Below are 16,562 nucleotides of genomic sequence, written 5' to 3' on the forward strand. Positions count from 1 at the left end.
GCGACCTTAGAAAATCCCAAAGCTAAACGTGAGCCTCTTCAGCGCCTCGCTGTGCAATTGTTTTGCAAATAACTACTTGCTTTCATCCCTCCGAGGGGTATACAGTATACACCACAGTGGTTTTGGAAGCTTAAGTTTCAGATGCCAATGGAAATAAAAGTGGTGTAGGGTAACTGCATGAGGTCCATAAAGGACATTGGCGATGGTTTCTCTCCAAAGCGTGACTCATTGCCTCCTTCTCATGCAGCTCCCTTGGGCTCGGGATGAATGGGCTGGTTTGAGGAGGGAGGAGGGAATGTGAAATTAGCATGTCAGTAGATCTGGAGATACCATTTTTTAAATAGGATAAGGACCCGATCCCCTTAGGTTTGTGGCAGTGTCCATGTGGTCTAGAGGACAGAGGATGAGGAGAGGGGTCCCTAAACTGTTGGAGTAAGGCATGGATAAATGAGTCTTTTACTCCTTCTAGTTCATCCTGTCCTCACAGCAACCCTATGGGATGGTGCTCACAATTCCCATTCCATAAGCAAAGAAACTCAGATCCAGAAAGTTTAGGTAATTACCCATGGTCACATGGCTAGTTAATGCAGAACCAGGACGTGAGCTCAGGTCTGATAGACCCCAGAGCCCATGTTATTCCAACTATGAAGTTTGACTGGTGTGCATGGAGGGGTAAACTAGAGAGTCTGAACTGAATGTGATAGGTCTAGGGGAGCCACTGGTGACTATAGAGGAGAGGAGTGGTGTGATTAAAGCTGTGCTTTAGGGATTTCAATCAGGCAGCCGTGAACAAGACGAGTTGTTGAGATGCTCAAGTCAGGAGTGAACTACGTCTTTTAGAGGGACAGGTATCATAAACCCCTTATGTGAGACACCAGAACTCCTGACCCAGGAGGAAAATATTGAATAATAGTGGGTGAAAATAATTAGTGACATACATTTGTAGAGCACATGATATTTGATGGGTACTGCACTGGGTGATTTTATACAGAGAGATCATTTAATTCTTACAACTTGATGAGGAAGTGCTATCATTGGCAATAGGGTAGTGAGGGGTGAAAAGCTTGGAATCTTTCAGGCAGGCAAACCTGATTCGCTACCTGTGTGATTCTGAAAAAATCATTCTACCTCTGAGTCTACTTATTCATTTGTAAAATGGGGATAATGCTAGTACCAGTTTAGCAAGATTGTTGGGGGTGGGATTAAATGAGATATGACATAGAAAGTGTTGAGCCACATGACTCTTACAGAGTAATCCTGGCATGTTGGCTGGTATAATTAGTACCATTGCCATACCCATTGTACAGATGTGGAAACTGAGGCTTGGAAGGGTGAAGTGATTCTTCCCAAGGCTACACAATTTGGATTGGTACCTGGGCAGTCTGATCCCAGAAGTTACACTGCTATCCATTCTTGGGGGAAGAGATTAATGGGGATCAGAAGAGGGTAGCAGGAGAGATTCAGCTTGGGCAGGACAGTGGGGATGGCACAGGGCAAGGGGTTTGTACATACTCTTTCACAGGGGGCTTGTGCCAAGCCAGCTCTTGGCTCTTGAATGGCTATCCCTATAATTATCTTTCTCCTTTCTGAAGTTTAAGGTGTAGCCATGCCCTCCTTTCTCTACGTAGAGAGCCAGATAAGGCTGCATTTGATTACAGTTCTGCTCTGTGCTCATGGGTACACGTAGATGGATATAATAATGTCTAACTCATAGTACATAGAGCAGGGGTGTTGGAGCATCCCAAACACCACCAACTCCCACATCTAGCATGTTTGACCTCCACCTCTTCACCAATACCAGTTATCCCAAAGAAATGAGGTAACTGGTAGTAGGTTGTCTCAGAGATCCTTTTTATTGGGTTCCAACTGTGCCCTTAGCATATGTCCACCTGAGAACTTTCTCCATTCCTCATGCGCTCAGGGCAAGATGCTGATTCCATTGCCTTTTGCAGTCATGATTTAAGTCTGGTGACCGGCTTCCTCAGAGGCATCTTTGTTCCATGGGAATTATTACATTTCTTTTGTAAGTAAGCTTGGAACTTTTCAGTCCCATCCCAAGAGACACCTGAAAGTGCTTGAGGTTGATGACTATAGTTGTCTTGAGACTTCACTTCTGTGCTGCCTTCTGCTCGTGGATTCTTTATATTGGTGCCTTTCGGGGTATTTAATGAGACTCTATGGGCAGCTGTTGAGGCTCACAGGACTTATATATTTTCCTCCTTATCAATAAACGACACACTAAATATATCTGGGCCTTGAATGGTGACGTGGTTCCTCAGGATAGTGATGATAGGGATGATAATGTTGAAAGTTTTTATTTTTTGGACATGACATTCGAGAGCCATATAAAAAAAATACAGCCTTGGATACTGAATTCTCCCCTTTCACTTTGTGTTTACACCAAGGACATTTCTCTTGAGCTTCACTCACACATTCATTCACTCATGTACTCCCTCACCCTCCATCTCCAGACGGGTCGTATGCCAAGACTTCTGCCAGATTCTGGGGACAGAGAGATGAGGCCAGCAAAATCTCTGCCCTTAAGCAGTTCACCACCTTGTTGAGGCATGATTTAAAGTGATTAATCAATCCAAGAATATTGGATTTCTCCAAAAGCTACTGTAGGGGAAAAGATAATTATCCCAAGTCTTTAAATGTTACCCCATTTAATTGATTTAATTAAGTAAAATTCATAGAACTGTAATGTTGGAAGGGGCCCAGAAGGCATTTATTCCTGTTTTTGCTCTCTGCCTTCAGGCCATGCTGCACTCAAATTATCCCCCAAACTCCATGCACTTTAGAAAAGGGGGTTGTTTCTAAGAACTATAGCTTCTAGCCCTTTCAGATAAAACTTCCTAGTCAGTGAGTATCCACAGGGAAGATTATGCAGACTTGTTGAAAGACTTGACATGCACAGCTACTGTGCAAGTATTGTTCTGAAAGACATGAATGGAATCATCCACTCTTCATGTACACACGCACACACACACAAAATGGAATCTCCATATTTGTACAATTGAGGGTGTATTAAATGCACATGATACATACAGAATGCAAAATGCAAGCATGCCTGCAATATGGTAAGGACCCTTTGAGAATTCTTTCAGTTCCCAGAAAAAAATATATCTCTGCACTTGTCAAATCCTGTTTTGCTATAATACTTTCTGTTTAGTTGGCATTTTTGCACCATGCCAGTGGGTCCACAACATGGTTTAAGTGCCTACTCTATGCAGATCTTCAGTGATCCCAGGAAGGCTGTGGTGGTATGTTGGGAAAGGGGCTGGAAGTGGAACCAGAACCTGAGTTTGGATGCTGACTAGCCATGGACCAGGACCATTCTGAGCCTCATTTTCCCCAACCAACAATACCAACTTCATAGGATCATCACGGGATTTGACGAGTTAAGGAGTGTGAAGGTAGTTTGGAAATGGTGCCACTGTGGGCACCACCCACTTTTTTTTCTAAATGGAAGTTTGTTCTCATGATCAGATCATGACTTGGGGAGATGTTAGGACTATTAGAGACCCTTTAACCCAACACAAGTAACCATGTCCCTTCCCAGTGTAAGAACATTCGGCATCTTGCCCTTATGCTCAGGATAAGGTCTAACATAGCTTCTGAGGCTGTACGTGATGGGGTTTTTGCCAAGCTCTTCAACATCATCTCACCACCCACCCCCCACATCACAGGCCATCATGCATTTATCTCCAGTTCATGGAATAGTCAAGATGTATCTTCAGGGCTTCTCTGACTATACTGTCCACTGGTTTCCCCTCTTCTGTACCTGGATATTCCTTCAACACCTCCTTATACCTCTCTCAGCCCCCAGTCCATAGACGTTGCTCTTCTTCACTTTCCTTCCAGGTCTATGAAGGCAGAGGCCATGTCTGTCTGTCTTATAAATCATCATTTCTGCAAGCTCTAACATGTTGTTGCCATGTAATTAGGCGTTCAGCAAATATTTATTGATTGAACAGAGAGATGTCCACCTAACATTTATCATACTCTATATTACACAGGAATCTATAGAGTTCAAGTGAATCTAGAGTTCAAGACTTAGAAACTCTCCTAAAATTGGCTTAAGTGAACATGGAACTTGTGGCTTACATAACCAACAGGTCCAGAGTAAATGACTCCAGGCACGACTGACTCCAGATGCCCCAAATATGTCATCAGGAACCTCCTTCTATTTCCTGATGTTGTTTAATTTCTTTTGGCTTCATTTTCCAGTCATGAGCTTGGGGGCCAGATAGAGTTCATTCTGTTGGACCCATCTGAACCCAGAGAGGTGGTGGTGGGATGAACTAGAGGAAAATGAAGCTGGCAAAATAACAGATGTCCTTCACTGTTCCGGGCTGTGGGCTCCAAGTGCAGGGACCTCTCTCATCCCTGTGTTTCCAGTATCTGTTCCAGAGTCTGGCATATGGTAGGTGCTCAGGAATGTTTGTGAATGAACAGATGTGGGGTTTATTTTCCCTCACTTCTAGGAAGGAGCTTCTTTAAGCCAACAAAGGCAGATGGTTGTGCATAAACTGCCTTCGGCCTCATCCTCTGTTTTGCTTTCTTTTTACCTGTTGGCAGGATCCAACGTCTGCCTTCTTCCAGTTTGGAGCATCCATCCAGCAGCAAGCCACCGTCATGCTGAAGATCATGCAGGATTATGACTGGCATGTTTTCTCCCTGGTGACCACCATCTTCCCTGGCTACAGGGACTTCATCAGCTTCATCAAGACCACGGTGGACAACAGCTTTGTGGGCTGGGACATGCAGAATGTGATCACACTGGACACGTCCTTCGAGGATGCAAAGACACAAGTCCAGTTGAAGAAGATCCACTCCTCCGTCATCTTGCTCTACTGTTCCAAAGACGAGGCCGTCCTCATCCTAAGTGAGGCCCGCTCCCTCGGCCTCACTGGGTACGATTTCTTCTGGATCATCCCCAGCTTGGTGTCAGGGAATACGGAGCTCATCCCCAAAGAGTTTCCATCGGGACTTATTTCTGTCTCCTACGATGACTGGGACTACAGCCTGGAGGAAAGGGTGAGGGATGGCCTGGGCATCCTGACCACTGCTGCATCTTCCATGTTGGACAAGTTCTCCTACATCCCCGAGGCCAAGGCCAGCTGCTACGGGCAGATGGAGAAACCAGAGGTCCCACTGCACACGCTGCACCAGTAAGAGGGGCTCTTTGCTTGTCCCCCAAAGTGGAATCAGAGTTTCGTTGTTGTTTGTTTAAATACTAAAACCAATATGTACTCATTGCTGAAAATGTGCACTGAAAATAGAGAATGTTGTGTGTGTGCCTGTGGGATTTGTTGGTTTGTTCTCCTCTCCCCTCTTCCTCTCGTCTCATCTCCTTTTGTTTTTAAGTAACATCATCCTTGGTTTTCTGCAACTTACTTTTTTTACTCAACAATATACCCTGGAAACCTACACTTGAGATCTGTTTGTCTGTCTGTCTATCTATCTATCCGTCCTCTATCTATAGCTATATCTTAAGTATGTGTGTATATATAGATATATGTATGTATATACATGCCTATCTATATACACATGTATGAATATATGTAGAGGTATGTATACATACATGTGCATGTGAATATGCACAGATATAATAGATATGTATGTATGAATATCTACGTTCTTTGTAAACTGCACATTGCATTCCTCAACAGGGATATACCATGATTTATCCAATTTCATAATAATAGAAATTTATGTAGTTTCAGATTTTTTTCCATTAGAAACTAAACTGCAGTGATAATCATCCTTACCTGTCTCTAGACGTTGGATCCTGCCAACAGGTAAAAAGAAAGCAAAACAGAGGATGAGGCCGAAGGCAGTGTATGCACAACCATCTAAGAAGTAGAGTTTTGTGGTCATGGAACAAGTGTACTTTAAAATTTAAGTGTCTATTGCCAAATTGTCCCACAAAGTAACTATATATTTTATGTTCACACTAGCATTTTGTGAAATCACTTGACTTCCCACATCCTCACCAACATGTTACATGTTGGGGAAAGTGCCCACACTGGTGCTCCTAGTCTCAGAGTTTGTATCTGAATTTCCTCCCTTCATCTGGCCTAAGTGTTTTTGTAGGCTGTTGGAAATCTTGGCAAACATCACTTTTAAATCTGCATTGTATTCCATCATATGGCTGTATCATAATTTAGTTAACTACTCCCATCTTGGTGGACATTTAAGTTAAATTTTATGTTTCCGAGAAGTGTCATTGTTCTTTGTGGGCCATCATTATGGCTCAGCTGTTGAGATTTAGAATGATCATTCCTACACCCATTTTGGGTGTGTTTGCCTGACGTTCGCTGATTTAATCCATGCTCATTCTTCAGATAATGAGCAGTGTAGCACCATGATTAAGGGACTGGGCTGTGGAGTTGGACTTGTTAGGGTTCAAATCTTGTCTTGTCCACTTTCCATGTGACTTGGACAATCATTTTACCTTTCTGGGCCTCAGTTGTTCATTGCAAAATGGTGGGGTGTTTTTTGTTTTTGTTTCTTCTTTTTTTTGTAATTTTTATTTATTTTTGGCTGCTCTGGGTCTTCATTGCTGTGTGCAGGCTTTCTCTAGTTGCGGCCAGCAGGGACTACTCTTTGTTGCGGTGCGCGGGCTTCTCATTGCGGTGGCTTCTCCCGTTGTGGAGCACGGGCTCTAGGCACGTGGGCCCAGTAGTTGTGGAACATGGGCTCAGTAGTTGTGGCTCACGGGCTTAGTTGCTCTGCGGCATGTGGGATCTTCCTGGACCAGGGATCGCCTAGGTGGTGGTTCTCTCACTTCAACATGCATGAGAGTCACTGGGAGGGCTTGATAAAACAAGACTGCTGGGCCCCGTGCTCAGAGTTTCTAATTCAGTAACTCTGGAGTGGGCTCTAAGATTTGCAATTCTAGCAACTTCCTGGGTGATGACGATGTTGCTGGTCTGGGGAACATGCATTGAGAACCAAATGTTCTAGGGGTTGTCCTGAGTATGAAATGAGGTGATGCATGAAAAGTGCCGCTTAGCATGGGTGCGTAGCACCTGGCAATTATTTAATAACTGTCAGAGTGAGCAGTGAAGTTGTTTTGGTCATCAGAAATTATAGTCAGCAGACCAGGTGAGTTTATTATCAGTAGAATAACATGTCACTGTAAAATGTCTCTGGAAGGTTTTAGGACTCTGAATGTGCTACAGTTCAGGGATAGTCTCTGGTCTGTGGGTGGGGAGGTAGGGTGTGTGTGTGTGTGTGTGTGTGTGTGTGTGTGTGTGTGTGTGTGTGTGTGTGTGTGTGTGTGTGTGTGTGTGTGTGTGTGTGTGTGTGTGTGTGTGTGTGTGTGTGTGTGTGTGTGTGTGTGTGTGTGTGTGTGTGTGTGTGTGTGTGTGTGTGTGTGTGTGTGTGTGTTGGATGACATTTATCTGAAAAATGAACTCTTAGGTTAGGAAATCATGGTCCTTTGAAATTTGCCCTTCCTCTCTCCTCTTTCCCTTCTACGTCACTACTTTCAGCATTTTTAATAATTGTCCAGGTATCAGGAAGGAACTTGGATAAATTGGTATGAGTCACGGGAGTGTCTTACAGAGGCAGGATTGCTGCCAGCCCAAAGACAAGGGCTGCGCTAATGAATTCTTACTTCCCATAAAAGTGCCCTGCAGCTGGAATATTCATATAATTCTGATGGAAACATAACTCAATTGTAGGGCAATTGAAATATAATATATACAGGAAGAGGAATTTGAGGATAATTGGCAAGACGTTCAGATCTCTTTCTAGTGACCACCCTGAATTCCACTCCTTAAAAAAAAAATCCTACTCCTGTGAAATCCTGGTGTGCTCTTTCCAGACGTTATGCCTTGAATGCAGCAATGTTGTAGGTGGTATTTCAGCCCCAGAGAATTAATGCATTAAGTGTGGTAAACCGTCATCCACCGCCTGGTTTTAATGAAACATCTCTCCACCCTTGGAGCACTGGTGGCGCTCAGCTACAGTGTGTAGGGCTCAACCAGTGTGTGGGTTCCTCGCCACACTTCCCCACTAGCACAGTGTTCCTTAAGCCCACCCAGGAAAGAGTGGGACCTTGCAAAGCAAGACAAGGACCAGGAGCTGGAGAAAGCCCCAAGAAGGCAGTTTTTAAGAAAAGGATTAAGGACACTATATCTCTATCCTCCATCCATCACTCCTTCTATCCAGTGAACCCTGTGCTAGCCTCTGGAATCATACATGAATTAACATATAACTTCTCAAAGAATGTACAGTCTGATGAAGACAGGGGAAATTCATCTAAAGACAAACTCAGGTAACAAGGGCTTTTTTTAACATAGAAAAAAAAGAATAGTAAAAAAAAGTAGAGTCTAGCAAGAGGGAGGAGATATGGGGATCGATGTATATGTATAGCTGATTCACTTTGTTATAAAGCAGAAACCAGCACACCATTGTAAAGCAATTATACTCCAATAAAGATGTTAAAAAAAAAAAGTACAGTCTTATGAAACACCCACCCCCATACTCACCCCAGAGAACAAAGTGAACATGTCATATTTGTTTCAAATTTTTAAAAGAAATAAAACATTACTGATAATGTAGAAGGCCTGATTATACCTCTCCCCAGCCCCACTCTTCTCCCTTTATCTCCATAAGAGAGAAAAACACCACAGTGAATTTGGTATGTATCAAAATCCATGTGCGTGTTTTGTACTTTTTTTTTTTTTTTTTTTTGTGGTACGCGGGCCTCTCACTGCTGTGGCCTCTTCCATTGTGGAGCACAGGCTCTGGACGCACAGGCTCAGCGGCCATGGCTCATGGGCCCAGCCACTCCGCGGCATGTGGGATCTTCCCGGACCGGGGCACAAACCCGTGTCCCCTGCATCGGCAGGTGGACTCTCAACCACTGCGCCACCAGGGAAGCCCATGTTTTGTACTTTTGATACAGATACAGTGCGACCTTACACCCAATGGGTAGTTCTTTTTAATATCATAAGTGGTATCTAATGTGCTGGAATTTCCTTTACCTCAACCTATGGCTCAAGCATGATCTATGAGGACACATATAAAACTAGTGTATTCATCTTAGTTGCTTTTTTGTATTCTGTTGTATGTGTTCTATCTTTTATTTAATCAGCCCCCTTTGATGGACATTTAGGTTGTTGACAGTAAGGAATCTTCAGTCCGGGTAGCTGAAGGCAGAGAACACATGTGTCAGCAACCTGATTCGGACCCATCATCTTGAGTTAAGAGTTCTCACTTAAAGCTTTAAAAAGTTACATTTTCAGCTGGTTTAAAAAGTCTCATTTTGCAAAGCATCTGTAAATACATAGCTCTCATCACTCCCACTCTGCAGTAGGGAGGATGCAAATAGCTTCAGAAGAGGTTCAGATGAAGTCACACCTGATGGTTTTCTGGTGAGTTGCTGAGGGATCGGGGGTCCTGCTTTGACTGGTTGAGTTCTACATCTTGGGGCTAACTAGGTGTGGCCCTCAGTGGCCCTCATGGACGTTACTTGTAATCTTACACACAGAGTTTGTATAGTTAAAATATTGTCACAGTGGTTTACTGCTCACAGTGATGGACCAGGTACAAAGGGTCTGCTTGCCGGGTTAATGATCCTACCATGGACCTGTGTCTGTTCTTGTTTCAGAAAAAAAAAAGTAGGGAAAAGGGGAAATGTTCTTTATGTTTAATATTCTGGTTTTACAGAAGGCACTTTGAAAAGAGCAGTTAGCGTTTTCCAAAGTTCAAAAATAGCTCAGCCATGTTATGTAACCGCCTCCTTGCTACTGCAGAGTTATTAAACATCTGTTCCTTCACCAAGCACAGAGCACATCACTGGCAACTCCTGGATCTGTGAAGGTAAACCATTACCTGTTTTGTTGGCATGGAACCTAGGCTGCTCTGTGCAGTTCTGTCCCAAGAACGTCTCCGGTTCACTAGCGGACAGGGCCCCTCCGGAGGCAGCATGACATCATGGTTAAGAGTGTGGGTACTTGGGAGTTCCCTGGCTGTCCAGTGGTTAGCGCTCCGTGGTGTCACTGCTGAGGGCCCGGGTTTGATCCCTGGTCAGGGAACTAAGATGCCACAAGCCGTGGGGTGCAGCCAAAAAAAATTTGATGAAAAAAAAGTGTGGACACTGGAGACAGGCTGCCTTGTTTGAATCCCTGATCTGAACTCTCCTAGTTCCAAGACTTTGGGCAAGTCACTTGATTCCTCCAAGTCTGCTCCCTCAGATGTAACATGGGGATAAGAAAACTGTTGTCCTGTAGGCTAGAGCCTGGCATATGGAGAGCAATCTATAAATGGTTACCATTGTTGATAAAAGGTGTGTGCACATTTGTGTGTTTCCTCTTCCACTTTTACATTTATTAAGGAGGAGGTCATAGAAGGGAGAAGGTGGATGTTTTTAAGACCTAAACGCTCTTGCCAAAGGATTAGCTTGGGAGGAGCGTGGCCAGTGGGAAGAGGGTAGAGAAAAGAGTGGAGAAAAGTTCACAGGCTGAGTGCCAGCTTGGTTTTGAATTAGCCACATACTTAACAAGTATAAGTTACTAACCAGTCTGAACTCAGGCTTTTTTCTAAAATGCCTGTGTGTGTGTGTGTGTGAGCGTGTGTGTGAGCACGTGTGCGCGAGGAGTCATTTCTTCATACTGTAGGAGAATTAAATGAAAGCATATATGTAAAGCACTTATCATTGTGCCTGGCATGTAGTAGGCATTACACGAACAACTGTGAAGTCATTATTCTTATGATAATGATTATCATCATTATTATTACTTTAATTTATACCTGTTATACTGCAAGCTGTACAGAGACAGGGAAGTGAGAGATGGAGGTATATTTCAATCTTGTTTGTTACCAATTGAATTGTGACTCTGTCCTATGGCTCGGCTCCCTGTTCAGTTGTGGAGGAGGATGTGGAAGTCACTGCACTGGAAGTCAAACAGAAGCACTCAGATAGATCTACAGCCCCAACCAGGGGAAAAAGAATATCTTCGGGAGAGCTATGAATTAGTATTAAAGGGAAGTTATTTGGTTTTCATTGATGGTACCTGGCTTGACCATTTATGTGTTTTACATTAACTTCTTGATTTATAAAGTCTGGCTTCTGCTTTAAGAAGCAACAGCATTGTAAATTATCACCCTGACAGGAAGGGAAATGGAAGGAAGATAAATAAGTGAGAGTAAATTTAATTCATATCCAATTTACATTGATACTTTTTTCAATCTTCCTTTCTGAAATATCCATAGGAAAATTTCCTGGTTTAATGACCCTTTAAGAGACTGATCTGAACCTGGTTGGCATATTTTTATTTGATAATCAGAATTATCACTGTTGGTTTCTTTTTTAATGCCCATAAAGAAACCTGCTCAGTTACAATTCTCTGAGTTATAACTTCCCTGGGTGAATGTAATAACTCTTTGCAAATATTTATCTGTGGGATCAGCCTATGCTCGACAAACATTTCTGGCGATGACACCAGGTACCCAGGAGACTAAGCCATCCTCTGGGTCTGTGCTGTAAATCTGATTGGGAGTCTGGACTCAGGAAAGGGGGAAAAGACTGAGCCTCAAAGAGATATGTAGTGAGGGAATCCAGCGGCCTGTACCAAATTAAGAATCCAAAGCGTATTCCACAAAGCTATGCGACTTTGTGGAATGTGGTTTTGGATAGTGCTTTGTTCAAACCCTCTCATTATCTGGGTTATCCTGGGCAAGTTACTTAACTTCTTTGAGCCTCCATTTCCTTGATTATATACAGAGATAATTCCAACCATACAGGATTATGGTGACACTTAAATACACATAATATACTTAGCCAAGCATCTAGGATGTAGTTGGCACCCTGCAGATGTTAATTCTCCCCCTTCCCTTGGCCAGATGCACAGCTTGATCTGACACCTCTTGTGTCCTGATGGATCCATGAGAGGTGGGCTGTGCTCCCTGGGTGTTCAGCCTGAGAGTGAAGTCAGTAGCCTCTCTTCAGCATCATCTCTGTTTGTGGCATCTCTCCTGGAACACTGCCCTCTCTTTTTTGGCTGGAAGTCAAGAGCACCGTATGCCAACCCTGCGATACAAGTCAATCATTTCCAATTGGCATCCAATGAATAGCTCGACAAATGGTGGAAACCCAATGCTGGCAACTTGAAAGGGTCAGAAATTGTCCGTGCCTTTACCTTGAAGGAAAGGTGGTTTGGGTTGTTTTGGGGTCACACATAAAGCATAAATATTGTTCAAATTTGCCTTAGGCCAGATGCAAATCTTTGGATTTTGGAACCAGCATGCCAACAAAAATATGTATTGATCTTTTTCCTCCAGGGTTGAATACTAGGGAAGCTTTCATTTTGAAACTTGTTAATTTGGTGACATATACTAATGATTTGCTGCAGCTTTCTTCTGTGAAAAGATTATGCAAAGAAAAGCACCATTTTCACTACTCTGGTGCCAGCTAACAGAGAGTATATTGGGAGCAAGGGGTCTTAATGTGTAAGCACAGGGACCAGTTAGGAGATTAAGACCTAAATCTGCATAAGGCTATAGATTCAGAGGGAAGTGGGTGGGCTTATGCATGTTTTGGAAGTAAAATTAACAAAGCATGATGGATGGATATGAAATGATAGAAGAGATTCAATAATACCTCTTCACTTGTACAGCTGAATAGATGGCGGTACCTCGCACAAAATTGGAGAAGAAACAAATTGGGGGAGAGTGAGACAGGAGCAGCATCTAATTTCAAACATGTTCAGTTGAACATACTTTGTAGACATCCAAGTGGAAATCTCAAGTAGGCAACTGGAGAAAAGAGTCTGAGTTCAGGCTGAAAATCTAACACACAAATTTTGAGCTTACTGATGCCAGTTAAAACCTCAGGATTGGGTGAGATCATCTAGGGGAGAATGAAGACTCAGAAGAGTGATCAGGTTCCAACCTTAAGGAACTTCAACATTAATTGGTAAATAATCCTTGAGGGGAAGGAGAATACTGGAGGAAACGAGCTGGGCTGTGAATTTCGGCTGCCTTTTCCACCTTGGAGACTCTCTATTCTCAGCCTTGATTTTGTTGTGGAGCCTGGTGGGTGTCTGTACAATGTCTGTTTTATGCTAGACATCGTGATAGAGGTTCTGGACCTTCCCAAGATCTATAATCTACAAGCATTGTTAATCTATCTGGGCTTAGTGCAACCTAGGAGAGTTAAATAATCTGACCAGAAGTTTTAACCAATATGTGGAAGAAGTAAAATTTTATCACATGATGAACTGCCAAGCAAATCATCAGAGCAATGAATGCTTTGAGTTAAAGGAAACCAATGCCATACTGGGCTGGATCCATGACATAGGTGGTGAGCCAAGCTTTGGGTCTGAAGAGATGAGGAGGTCATACTCAGGAAGGGGGAAAAAACCTCTGTTTTTGTTTCATTCTCGACATGATCTGGAAGACATCTGATGCCACACAAAACAAGTTAAAAATCCTTTCCACCACAAGAGAGGAGCATATGGCAGAGTGTGAAGGGCCAGTTCATTTATAAGCTGTCCTTTGTTTGCTTTCCTGGAAGGGTGTCTGTCTATACCCCTCCTCCTCGTATGTAGGACAGAAGCCCTCCTTGTCATTCCTTCCAGGTGGGAGCTAGACAGCCAGAACGGGCCTCTCCACCTGTTCTCTGCCTTTGTCCTCTTGCTTTCCTGCTCCCCCCCTTCTCCTGCCTCCGTGTGGATGCTGCCTGCCTGCAGGTGTGACTGAGCCCCTGGGCAGGCTCCGGGTGCCTCAAAGCCTGGCATGGATCCCAGGGGCAGAGGAGTCACTGTCAGCTTGGTGATGCTAGCTGGGTTCTGCGTGGGCAGGGGAGGCCAGCCACATTCCTACACAGGCCCCAATGTTTGGTGAATGAACTGGCTGATCTGCTGATATCTGGTATACTCTTGTCCAAATCCCCATAGCCAGTTCCTGAGGGTTTGCATCATTTGGTTAAATCCTATCCAAACACAAGGAATAAACATATATCACTGTTGCCTACACAGTAGAGGACAGCTGTCCTGAGACACGTGCTCATTTCCTTTTCATTTCCATCCCTGTTAATAAAAGGAAGTTTTAGCAATTTAATTAATACATCATTATGTGTTGGGGGGGGAAGGGAAACTTCAAGTTTCATAAGTTACATTATGGAAGCATATATATATATTATATATATATATATATATATACATATATATATATATATAAGTATAGTTGATTCACGATGTGTTAGTTTCTGGTGTACAGCAAAGTGATTCAGTTTTATATATATAATATATATATATAATATATATATTCTTTTTCAGATTCTTTTCCATTATAGCTTATTACAAGATATTGAATATAGTTCCCTGTGCTATACAGTGGACCTTGTTTAATTTGCAGCAACATTGGATGGACCTAGAGATTATTATAGTAAGTGAAGTAAGTCAGAGAAAGACAAATATCATATGATATCACTTATATGTGGAATCTAAAAAAGTGATACAAATGAAACTATTTACAAAACAGAAATAGACCCACAGATATAGAAAACAAACTTACGGTTACCAAAGGGGAAAGGGGAGGAGGTATAAATTGGAATCATATATATTTTTAAATCGGATGTAATGGAAATGTTAAAATACTCTAATGATACAACCTACCATGTATTAAGTCCCTCCTATGTGCCAGTCACTTTAAATACATTATCTTTTATCCTTAGGTATGAGTTAGGATGTTTTTGCTGCAGGTAATAATTAACTAAATTCAGTTATGTGATTGAGTTATTTGATTGGAATTCTAGACACAGGGTGGACTTCAGATGCAGTATGCTCAAGGTTCTGGTTCTTTCCCCTGTGATCTCTTGACTCTGCTCTTTTTTTTTCCAAGATAAATTAATGTCATAATAATTTATTTAAAATCCATATGCAATCACACAGCTAAACTTCCATAATTATCTCTTCTGGGATAATAATAAATAATTTGTCCTGTTAAACTCTTCCCTTTGGTTGTTTAAAATCTAACATCCTCTTATTGGATGCTTAGGTAATTAAATGACAGCTTCAAATATAAGATCTTATCATAAACATATATTAAATTTGGTTTCAATTTAATGAAATGCAAATGTGTAATTTGGGATTTAGGACAATTCAACTCACGGAAATATTTTTTAAAAACTTCACACTCTATATTTTATTATGTGAAAATTAAACACAATTTATCACAACATACAGTACTTTAACTGTAAAAGTGTTTCATGCCTACAGAATACTAGAGGTTAGTAAGAATCCTCTTCCTACATAAAGAGACCTCTAAAATGGCTTTACATTTTTCTACTTAGGATATGAACTTGACTCTGCCCTTTGAGGATTATAGTCCTTGTTCTCAAACTGCTTCCTTCATGGCCTTAAGTTTGCTGTCAGCAACACCTCAGATGACTTCTTTGTTCGTGGCCAAATTAGGTCATGTGCCCATCTTTGGGCCAATAATAACCATTTTGAAAATGCCATGTACTGACCGGCTTAATTCTGGACAGCTGACCCAATCCCTGAGAAGGCAAATAGGATTACGTTACACCAAACCAGACCTACTCTTAGAACTGAGATGGGGTAAGCTTCCATTCCTCCAAGTCCCATGGATTCTTATAGGAAACATGAAGTCTCAACAAATGTGATTTCTATTAAGAATGAGGAAGAGGGAAATGGATGCTGGATAGATTACCAGCAGGTCAATTATAAATCATAACTCATATTACAGGTGAGGAAATCGGGGACTAGAGAAGTTACATAACTTGACCAAAGCCACACAGCTAATACAAAATAAAGCCAGACTTCAAATCCAGTTTTGTTTGGATCTAAACTCCACTACACTACTTTAAAAGCAAGTTGACTTGAAGTTGTGATATTTCTTTTTTGACTTGAATGTTTTTACTGTTTTCAAAAGTTGAGTAAGTCCCAACATTTAAAACTTGTAAGATTTCACAAAAAATTATATGTTTAGCTAATCTTGAAAAATACAAAGAGCTGATAATGATAATCCGACATTCCTATCTGGAAGTCTTAAAAGTTGGGACTCTAGGGGCTTCCCTGGTGGCACAGTGGTTGAGAGTCTGCCTGCCGTTGCAGGGGACACGGGTTCGTGCCCCGGTCTGGGAAGATCCCACATGCCGCGGAGCGGCTGGGCCCGTGAGCCATGGCCGCTGGGCCTGCACGTCCGGAGCCTGTGCTCCGCAACGGGAGAGGCCACAACAGTGAGGCCCGCGTACCGCAAAAAAAAAAAAAAGAAGTTGGGGCTCTAGATGTTGGGTCCAAACCTTCACTCTTCAGGGAGAAGCTGGAAGTTGTAAGTTCCCTCCTGATTGTATATTGCTGTGCTGGGGGTAGAGTATATGGCGAGAATGTGTCTCAGCCTTTCCTACACATTTGGATATGGGTATTTTGTTGTTCACTTGATGTGTAGCTCGCTCAGCTAGTTTCTGGATTTCTTTCAGAAAGTATTGCTTCATAGCTGTAGATTCAGTGTACCTATAGGAGGAAGTGAATTTGGGAGCCTCCTATGCTGCCATCTTGTACCAGAACCTTCCTCCTACC

General features: G+C 42.5%; 1 protein-coding gene across 1 annotated transcript in view; it reads left to right on the forward strand.

Annotated features, from left to right (window-relative positions):
* The window catches only part of GRIN2A (glutamate ionotropic receptor NMDA type subunit 2A), a gene marked incomplete at both ends in the record, with an annotated part of 369,440 nt that overhangs the window by 206,644 nt on the left and 146,234 nt on the right, over positions 1-16,562 (forward strand). The window contains one exon of the mRNA XM_081255266.1: positions 4,582-5,174. Within this exon, the coding sequence (XP_081111392.1) occupies positions 4,582-5,174 (593 nt within the window). The remainder of the gene's footprint in view (positions 1-4,581; positions 5,175-16,562) is intronic.

The sequence above is a fragment of the Mesoplodon bidens genome (assembly GCF_964165515.1).
Source record: "Mesoplodon bidens genome assembly, chromosome: 15".
NCBI classification, from domain to species: Eukaryota; Metazoa; Chordata; class Mammalia; order Artiodactyla; family Ziphiidae; genus Mesoplodon; species Mesoplodon bidens.